Genomic DNA, 10,408 nt, shown 5'->3' on the forward strand with positions numbered 1-10,408 from the left:
GTAGAAATGACTGCCGATGATTGTACAATGTTTAGTTACATTGGCAACTCCTCAAAGAATGAAGCAGTCCAGGCCTGCACACAATGAAACCTAGAGCCGTGGGCTGATTAAATGCAAGTGACATTCATGTTACAAAGGTTCCAGGAATTGCTATCTCTATGAACATAACACTAATAATCTACCCTCGACTTTCAATGCATTGACAGGTCCTCACCATCAACATCCTGGGGTCATCATTGACCAGAAACTCATCCTGAACGGCCACATACATGATAAGCTACAAGATTAGATAAATGTCTGGGTGTCCTGCAACTAGTGAATGGCTTCCCAACATCCCAAGGTCTCCCCATCATCTACAATGAGCAAATCGAGTTTGATGGAAAACTCTCCGCTTGCTCAGGTGAGTTCAGCAAATGATCCTGCCGAAAGTAACTTTCTTGTCTAAGGCGGCACAGTGGCACAGCAGTAGAGTTGCTGCCTTACAGCACCAGAGACCTGGGTTTGATCCTGACTACCGGTGCCGTCTGTATGGAGTTTGCACGTTCTCCCCATGACCACATGGTATTTTTCCAGGTGCTCCGGTTTCCTCCCACACACCAAAAATGTACAGGTTTGTAGGTTAATTGGCCTCTGTAAATTGTAAATTGTCCCTAGTGTGTAGGATGGTGCTCGTGTACAGGGTGATTATCAGTCAGTGCTTTGGGAGGAGACAGGTGAATGGGGTTGGGAGGGAAATATAGATCAGCCATGATTGAATGGCGGAGTAGATTTGATGGGCCGAATGGCCTATTTCTGCTCCGATGACTTACGAACGTATGGTGAATCTAGGGAGATGGGCAAAAATGACCACCTTCCCCCCAAAATGAATACAATGTTTTAAAAAAGTGGGAAAAATTCACCTCAGACGTGTTATAAAACATGAATTATAGTCATAGAATCATACAGTGTGGAAACAGGCCCTTCGGACCAACTTGCCCACACCGGCCAACGTGTCCCAGCTACACTAGTCCCACCTGCCTGCATTTGACCCATATCCCTCCAAATCTGTCCTATCCATGTACATGTTTAGATACAACTATCTAAACATTGGGATAGTCCCTGGCTCAACTACCTCCTCTGGCAGCTCGTTCCATTCACCCACCACCCTTCTTTCCAGCACTGTGTTACCACCACAATTCTTAAGTTTCCATTTCTAATCACCTTATTAGGATTATTCTGTTCAACTATTCCATCGCGATCGGCATCCACATCCAGAGACACATCTGCAAATGAAGAGAAATGATGAGAACCAGCAGTTGGGGAGTGTATGTTCAGTGAAGTGGGAAAATAAACCAAGTTCAACAGTTCAACAACAGTTCAACAGAGCTTTATTTGTCATTCGGTACCAAGGTACCGAACGAAACTACATAGCAGTCACACACAAAAAAGAACACAAGACACATGACCCCAACACAAACGTCCATCACAGTGACCCCAAACACCCCCTCACTGTGATGGAGGCAACAAGTGATTATCACCTTGTCATTGTGATAAAAAAGTGGCTTGAAATTGCTAATATTGTATGCATTAGATGAATTCACTTCTGGGAAGAAATTCGATAAACATTTTTTTTCCCCTGGAGCAAAAGATGTGGATGTGTAATATGATAGAGATATATGTAAAATTATAACATGCATACGTAGGGTATAGAGTCAGAATCCTATTCCCATGATAGGAGTGTCAAAAACATGAGGATTTAATGGTTTAATGCTTCAATGGGGCATTATTTGTCACATGTGCAACTGCACTATGAAATTCCTTTTGCATATTTACACATGGGCGCCGCCATGTTTTGGCGCCATTTCCAAATTCCAGTCCACCCATGTGCTCGATCTACTGGAGCAGCTCCTGATCCAGGTAAGCCCCAGGCTCCTGTAGGGCCTTCCTCCGTTGCCTCCACCAGATCGACTTAAGATTTAAGATCAGCTTTAGGTTTAAGATGAGAACAAAGAATTTATATATATATATATATATCCTGCTTAACCTTAGACAATCTTCATTGTTATCCACAGTACCACCAACTTTATTGGTCATACCTTCTACATGCACATACATGTTTTTAAATATTGGGTCAACCTGTCCATGCTGACCAAGTTGTCCCATCTAAATGAGTTTGCCTGCATTTGGCGCACAAGTATGTAATAAAACAACAAGGATCATAGCAACAATCCCAGCGAGATACAGCTCATGTAAGATTTCCAATCAGTAGTCCACCCTTCCACCACCACTCTTTGCCTCAAATCATCGAGACAATTTTGGATCCAAGTAATCAGCTCGGCTCAGATCCCAAGTGTTTTTAGATTGTTGGACCAGCGCTGTGTTACCATACCTGTCCTGGTTCAACAAATATACCTTTTGTAATGTTGAACAACAGGTCTTGTATGTGAAATAGTGGCAATCATTTCTAGTCTCACTTGTATCCAAGTTGCATGACTGATCTATTTAATTTTTCTCTCAACAATGAAGAAGGCTATGCCAGCACACAAAACATCTCATCAATCCCATTCCCCTACTTGTTTCCCTCATCAACTGAGAATGATTGGTGGCACGATGGCACAGCGGAAGAGCTACTGCCTTACAGCGCCAGAGACCTGGGTTTGATCATGACTACGGATGCTGTCTGTACGGAGTTTGTACATTTTCCCTTGACCTGCGTAAGTTTTCTCTGAGATCTTCGGTTTCCTCCCACACTCTAAAGACGTACAGATTTGTAGGTTAATTGGCTTGATATGAATGTTAAATTGTCTCTAGTGTATGTAGGGTAGTGTTAATGTGCGGGGATCGCTGGTCGGTGTGGACTCGGTGGTCCAAAGGGCCGGTTTCCGCGCTGTATCTCAAAACTAAACTAAACCACTCACTACATGAAGCCTGTTCTCAAGATTCCACATACTCAAATAATATTCCCATTTACCATGATATGGATGTATCCTGACTGACTCAATTCTGATGTTAGGATGTCCCCAGAAACAGAGCCTAGCATCACTCTGGTGAAAGCACTGAATCTCACCAGATGGAAAGACTGGACTTATCTGGTTTTATCAGAGTGCAATTTACTCACAGACTGCCGTCAGCTCCAGGGTCATCTTGTCAACCGGTTTATCCAAATCGTCTCCATAAAATGTAACCTTAACCTGGAAAAGAATGCAGAATAAAACAGTCACAACAATACTGGGGCTGAGATGGTCTCGGCTCTTTCTAATTTTCAGCAGTTGGGTCAAACTGAACTTTTCAATCAGTTACATAATGTATATTGGCCTCCGTTTTTAGTTGGGAGATGCAGCACGGAAACAGGCCCCTGAAAGTGAGTCCCCGTTGACCATCAATCACCTGTTCACACTGGTTCTATATTATCCCAACTTCTCACCCACTCCTTACACGTCTGGGGCAATTTTAGAGGCCAATTAACCTACAAACCCACATATCTTTGGGATGTGGGAAGAAACTAGAGCACCCACTGGAGAACCTAAACTAAACTAAACTACCTGCACTGTGCCGCCCTAAACAATTCTAACAACTTTTGTCTTCCACATAAAGATCCATTTTGATATAATTCTACTGTGTTTATTATGATAACATTAATAATGCATGACAGCAGAGGCGTTATGATATTACCTTTCCATCATTGGCAGCAGAGCTCACTTTGTCCACCGTGACCAGAAGCAAGCTGTCTTCAGTGAGAGCCCAGCGGGTTGCGTAGTGAGCAACAATACTGACATTCTGTTTGTCTGAGAAGGAACAATTGACACCAGGGCTTGAGGTGACTTCAAAGGATCGACATCCTGGAGGAGATGGTCTGGAGGAAGAGGAAATATTTGTCATTGTAAGTTGTGTAAGAAGAAACTGCAGCTGCTGGTTTAAGTCGACGATAGACACAAAAGGTTGGAGGAACTCAGCAGGACTGACCAGCAGAGTTACTCCAGCTTTTTGTTTCAATGTAGGTTGTTGCTTCATCCAAACCTGATTTTCTAGTTTTTGTGATGGGTATAAGGGATGTATAATAAAGGAGCTCAGGCAGTCTTCACTCAATTCCTAATCAATGTAAATCATGTTGTTGGAGTGGATCAATTAGTTTAAAGGCATGTTTTTAGTTGGCGTGAGACTGTATTGTTGCAAACTCTGTCCTTGAAAAAATAACATTAGTTTGCCTTCCCAGACAGTGGTAATAAAGGTTCTTACAACCAAAAAATCCTAAAGTCATAGAACAAATTATAAAAACATAATCATAACATGACAAGGAATCAAGCATTCAATCAAACCCACGTCAGCCTTTAGACTTTAGAGATATAGCATGGAAACAGGCCCTTTGGCCCAATAAGTCCGCACCGACCAGCGATCCCCGTACACTAATACTATCCTACATATTCGGGACCATCTACAATTTTTATCACAGCCAATTAACCTACAAACCTGAACGTTTTTAGAGTGTGGGAGGAATCTGGAGCACCAGGAGAGACCCCCACATGGTTACGGGGAGAATGTGCAAACTCCAATAGTCAGGATTGAACCTGGGTCTGTGGCATTTTGAGGCATCAACTCTACCGCTATGCTACCCCATGCAGTGACAATCAAATTACCCAACTGGGGTCCATGTCCATAACTTCCTGAAAGTGGCAACACAATTAGATAGAGTGATTAAGAAGGCATATGGTTTGCTTACTTTCATAGGTCAGGGCATTGAGCATTAGAGGCAGGAAGTCATGATGCAGCGATATAGGACTTTGGTTTGGCTGCATTTGGAGTATTGCGTTCAGATCTGATCGCCCCAAGGATGTGGAAGCTTTGGAAATGGTGCAGAGGAGGTCTACCAGAATGAATCGGGATTAGGGCCAATTAGCTATAGGATGAGGTTGGACAGAGTTGGGATTGTTTTCTCTAGAAAGCCGGAAGATTTGAGAGTCCTGATATAGGTACATAGAATTATGAGAGACATAAATAGGATAGTCAACGTTGTTTTTACCCAGAGGGTGGTGTGTGCTTGGAACGTGTCGTGGGGAGGTGGTTGAGGCAGATAGGATAGGGGCATTTAAGAGACTTTTGGATAGGCACAAGGATATGCAGGGATATGGATGATGTGCAGGTGGGAAAGATATGGGCCTGGCATCATGTTCGGCACAGACATCGTGGGCCGAAGGGCCTGTTATTGTGTTGTAGTTCGATGTTCTCTGTGGCCTTGCAGTTTGTGCTCTTTCAAGTATCTGTTCAGCTGACTGTGTTTTTTTTTAATTAATTTTATTTATAAATATATAAATATAGAAAGAAAGAAAGAACAGTCAGTGTGTAGATGGAGACTCAACTCTTTACTATTGAAAAGGCAAGACTTTTGTGATTTTATTCGAGGACAAATTGGATTATTTTTGGAAACAAATTTAAATTCAGTTGATGATAAATTTATTGTATGGGATGCAATGAAGGCTTATTTGAGAGGCCAAATTATAAGCTACTCATCTAAGATAAAGAAAGATTATAGGAAGGAATCTGAAAGATTAGAAAAAGAAATCACCGTATTAGAAAAAGACTTACAGAAAGCTTCTTCAGATACGAAAAAAATACAACTTGCAAATAAAAAATTTCAATACAATACTTTACATACTTACAGAACAGAAAAACGAATATTACGAACTAACCAAAGATATTATGAATTAGAAGAAAGAGCGTACAAGGTATTGGCATGGCAACTGAAAGAAGAACAAATATTATGAACAATAAATTCAATTAGAACAGATCAAAACATTATTACTTATAAACCTAGAGAAATCAATGAGGTATTTAAGCAATTCTACACTAATCTGTACCATTCTGAATCTGAAAAGGATGAAATTAAGATAAATAATTTTTTATCCAAGATATAATTACCAACAATCTCTAATGAGGAGCAGATGGGACTAAATGCCTCCTTTACTTTGAGAGAAGTGGAGGAAGTATTATATTCTTTACCAAGTAATAAATCTCCAGGGGAAGATGGTTTCCCACCTGAGTTCTATAAAAAATTTAAAGATTTGTTGTCACCAGTATTTATGGAAGTGATACATCAAGCGGAAAAAACTTCTACATTATCAGAATCCTTCTCAATGGCAATTATAACCGTAATTTTAAAAAAAGGGAAAGACCCTTTAAATGCATCTTCTTATAGACCAATATCATTGTTGAATGCAGATTATAAAATAGTTGCTAAGCTTTTGGCAAGGAGATTGGCAGAATATTTACCGAAGCTGGTTAAAGAGGACTAAACTGGATTTGTCAAAAAAAGGAAAATATCTGATAATGTAGCAAGATTTATAAGTATTTTACATTTAGCACAGAAAAGAAAGGAATTGAGTGTAGCAGTTGCTTTAGATGCTGAAAAGGCATTTGACAGGTTAGAATGGGATTTTTTATTTAAAGTATTAGAGAAGTACGGATTGGGAAATGGTTTCATTAACTGGGTAAAAGTTCTTTATAAACAACCTAAAGCCAAAGTGGTGACAAATGGCCAATCTTCTCAATCATTTAATTTGGAAAGATCTAGTAGACAGGGATGTCCCTTGTCATCGGCTTTATTTGTATTGGCCATTGAACCTCTGGCAGAGCTAATAAGATCAGATTTAGACATTGAAGGATTTAAAGTTAATCAGGAAAATCACAAAATTACTTTATTTGCAGATGTTTTAATTTGTCTTACTAGACCATTGGAATCCTTAAGGAAATTATATTTCAGACTGGAAGAATATGGGAAAGTATCAGGATACAAAATTAATAAAGATAAAACTGAAATAATGCCTCTTTTTGAAGGTAATTATGATCAATGTAAAAGAGAAAGTCAGTTTAAATGGCAAAAAGAAGGCATGAAGTACCTAGGGGTTAAAGTAGATAATAAGTTAAATAATCTGTATAAACTAAATTATAAACCACTAATTAAAAAAATAGATGAGGACTTGAAATGGATGAATCTTCCAATTACATTGCTAGGGAGAGTGAACTGTATTAAGATGAATATTTTTCCGAGGATACAGTATTTATTCCAAACACTGCCTATACCTTTACCAAATATTTTTTTTCAAGAATTGAATAAAATTGTGAGAAATTTTCTTTGGAAAGGTAAAATGCCAAGAGTCTATGGAAAAATTAACATGGAAATTTGAATTAGGTGGACTGCAATTACCAAATTTTAAAAATTACTATCTGGCAGCACAAATGAGTTTTATTTCATCCTTTTATCAAGAGGGTGGAAAAACAGCATGGGTTAAAATTGAAATGGATAAAATAAAAGAACTATGCCCAGAAGAATTTATCTATAAATGGGAAGCGAAGCTATTAGTTAAGGATCAAGAGTCACCTTTGCTAAAACATTTAATTAATATATTGTTGAAAACAGTTAAAGCTAATGATAAAAGATTCTTTCTAACAGCTAAAACTCCATTAGTAAAAAATAGATTACTGCCGTTTGCTTGGAATAATCAAATATTACAAGTCTGGGAACAGAAGGGTATTAAACATATAGGAGATTGCTATGAAGGAAATAATTTTTTGACATTTTCTCAATTGAGAAACAAATATCAAATTCCAGGGAACAGTATTTTTTTCTATTATCAACTACAATCTTTTTTTAAGGGAAAATTAGGTAATTCAATGTTTTTATTTCAAATTAGAGGAATTGAATCCCTGATTCAGGGCAAGGGAACTAAAAAAATTATATCTTCAATGTATAAATTATTATAAAAATCTAGTCCAAAGACAGGAATTCAAAAATCAAGACAAAGATGGGAAACAGATCTGAATATTAGCATTGATGAACTAAGTTGGGAAAGATTGTGTTTAGAAAGTATGAAAAATACTATTAATGTGAGATATAGTTTAATACAATATAATTTTTTACATCAATTATATTTAACTCCGAAAAAATTAAACAATTTAAATCCAAATTTACCTGACATTTGTTTTAAATGCAACCAGGATGTGGGTACTTTTTTACACTCCACATGGGCATGTCCGAAGGTAACTCCTTTTTGGAAAGACCTAAAAAACCTTTTGGAACAATTGATGAATAAGACCATACCATTGGATTCAAGGTTGTTTTTATTGGGAGATACTAAAGGAATATTACCAAGATTAATTTTAGATAAATATCAGGAAAGATTTCTCAAAATAGCAATAGCAATAGCAAAAAAATGTGTAGCGGTCACTTGGAAAGATCATAAGGAAATAAGAATTGAAAGATGGTATGCAGAAATGCGTAGTTGTATCCCATTATAAAAAGCTATTTATAATCTGTTCAGCTGACTGTTGAAAACAATGGACTCTGCTCCAGGGCTGACATATTTCAATGAAGGAAATGTTAACCTGTCATCACCGGCTCAGTTTCCACCGTGTCTTGCAACCATCTCCTCAAACTCATGTCTCTGTTACTGTGGACATGCATCCACTCACTGAAGCACATGGTGAAAAGCTGATACCGCTGTAAACCCCAGAGTCTACCTTTTAAACATAACTTATGAATTTATATCTATTCACTTTATTCTCAGACAAGCCTATGTAATTACTTCGTTAGAACAGTTTTCGATTAGCAAGTATTCATCGAGTCATACAGCATGGAAACAGCCCCTTCGGCCCAACTTATCCTCAACGGCCAGCATGTCCCATCTACACTTGTCCCACCCAGCCTGCGCTTGGCCCATATCCCACTACACCTGTCCTATCCATGTACCTGTCCAAATGTTTCTTAGATGTTGCGATAGTACCTGTCTCAACTACCTCCTCCAGCAGCTCGTTCCTACACCCACCACCCTTTGTGTGAAAAAGTTACCCCTCTGGTTCCAGTTCAATCATTCCCCCCTATTAAATCACTCTCCCCATTCCTTGTGTAGTTTTATGTAATGAAAGTAGGCTGATCTCCAATAACGCTGGTCAAGGAGGATGTCCTATCTCACAACCTGAGTTATACTGTGTAATTTCAATGATGAGGATACAATAAAAAAGAGTGCTTTAAGCAACTTAAAGATGCTGCCAGGACTTGAGGGGCTTAGCAATAGGGAGAGATAGGCCAGACTAGGACTTTATTCCTTGAAGCACAAGAGGCCGAGGTGTGATTTAGTAGATGTGTACAATATTACGAGGGGAATAGATAGAGTTTTTTGCACAGTCTTTTACCCAGGCTTGGGGAATCGAAAACCAGAGGGCGTAGGTTTAAGGTGAAAGGGAAAGACCTAATAGGGAATCTGCGGTGTAACCTTTTTCACAGCCAGACGGTGGTGGCTATATGGAACGAGCTGCCAGGGGAGATAGTTGAGTCAAGTGTTATAATAGCATTTAAAAGACATTTAGACACGCACATCGATAGGAGAGGTTTAAAGGGATGTGGACCAAGTGCGGACAACTGGGACATGTTGGTCAGCATGGACCTGTTCTGTCAAAGGGCCTGATTTCATGCTGTATAATGGTCACTCATTACCAAGGGTTCCTTGTATAGTAATTCCTGTGAAACCAAGGTTAATCTCTAGGATGAATGCAAATACAGGAGGATGTGCTCTGCAACCTGAGTTCATTACGGTATGATTTCATTGCTGAGCGGGTTGGTTAGGGAGAGGATTCTGACACAGCTTCATGTCCAGTATGTAGGAATGAACTGCACATGCTCGTTTACACTGAAGACAGACACAAAATACTGGAGTAACTCAGTGGAACAGGCAGTATCTCTGGAGAAAGGTCTGAAGAAGGGTCTCGACCCAAAGCGTCACCCATTCCTTCTCTCCAGAAATGCTGCCTGTCCCGCTGAGTTACTCCATTATTTTGTGTCTATCTTCATGTCCAATTACCTTGTTATTTGCATGCCTGAAACCGGACTCCAAAACTTCTATTCCAAGCTCAGTTACAGGAAAAGTTTGTCAGTTGGACATTGTTAAACAGGCTGATGACTTACTTGTAAATGTCAATTTTGATTACAGTTCCAAGCACATAAAGTACTTGGGTTGGTTTCCCACACTCCAGTCGCACAGTTCTTTGCTTGGACATGATGAAGCTTTAGTCTTCTGCAATGTAAGAAAGTGTATTTCAGCAGAGGTAAAGGTTTAGACTTTACTTTTACACTCATCCTATCCTACACACACTAGGGACAATTTACAGAAGCCATTTAACGTACAAACTGGCACGTCTTTGGGATGCTTTTAAGGCAGAGATAGATAGATTCTTGATTAGTACAGGTGTCAGAGGTTATGAGGAAAGGCAGAAGAATAGGGTTAGGACGGAGAGATAGATGAGCCACGATTGAATGGCGGAGAAGACTTGATGGGCCGAATGGCCTAATTCTACTCCTATCACATGAACTTGTGTGGAAGAAAATCCGTGCGCTCACAGTGAGAACGTACAAACTCCATACAGAAAGCACCCAAGGTCAGGA

The 10,408-nt window shown here is 39.4% G+C and overlaps 1 protein-coding gene across 1 annotated transcript in view; it reads right to left on the reverse strand.

The window, feature by feature from the left end:
• padi2 (peptidyl arginine deiminase, type II) overlaps positions 1 to 10,040 on the reverse strand; it is a 30,772-nt gene extending 20,732 nt beyond the window's left edge. The window contains exons 1-4 of the mRNA XM_078425116.1: positions 9,932 to 10,040; positions 3,652 to 3,832; positions 3,098 to 3,170; positions 1,201 to 1,262 (exon numbers count right to left, since the gene is read on the reverse strand). Coding sequence (XP_078281242.1) covers positions 1,201 to 1,262; positions 3,098 to 3,170; positions 3,652 to 3,832; positions 9,932 to 10,023 — 408 coding nt within the window. The 5' untranslated portion in view covers positions 10,024 to 10,040. The remainder of the gene's footprint in view (positions 1 to 1,200; positions 1,263 to 3,097; positions 3,171 to 3,651; positions 3,833 to 9,931) is intronic.
• Positions 10,041 to 10,408: the final 368 nt, after the last annotated feature.

This window comes from Rhinoraja longicauda, chromosome 30, assembly GCF_053455715.1.
Source record: "Rhinoraja longicauda isolate Sanriku21f chromosome 30, sRhiLon1.1, whole genome shotgun sequence".
Taxonomy (NCBI): Eukaryota; Metazoa; Chordata; class Chondrichthyes; order Rajiformes; family Arhynchobatidae; genus Rhinoraja; species Rhinoraja longicauda.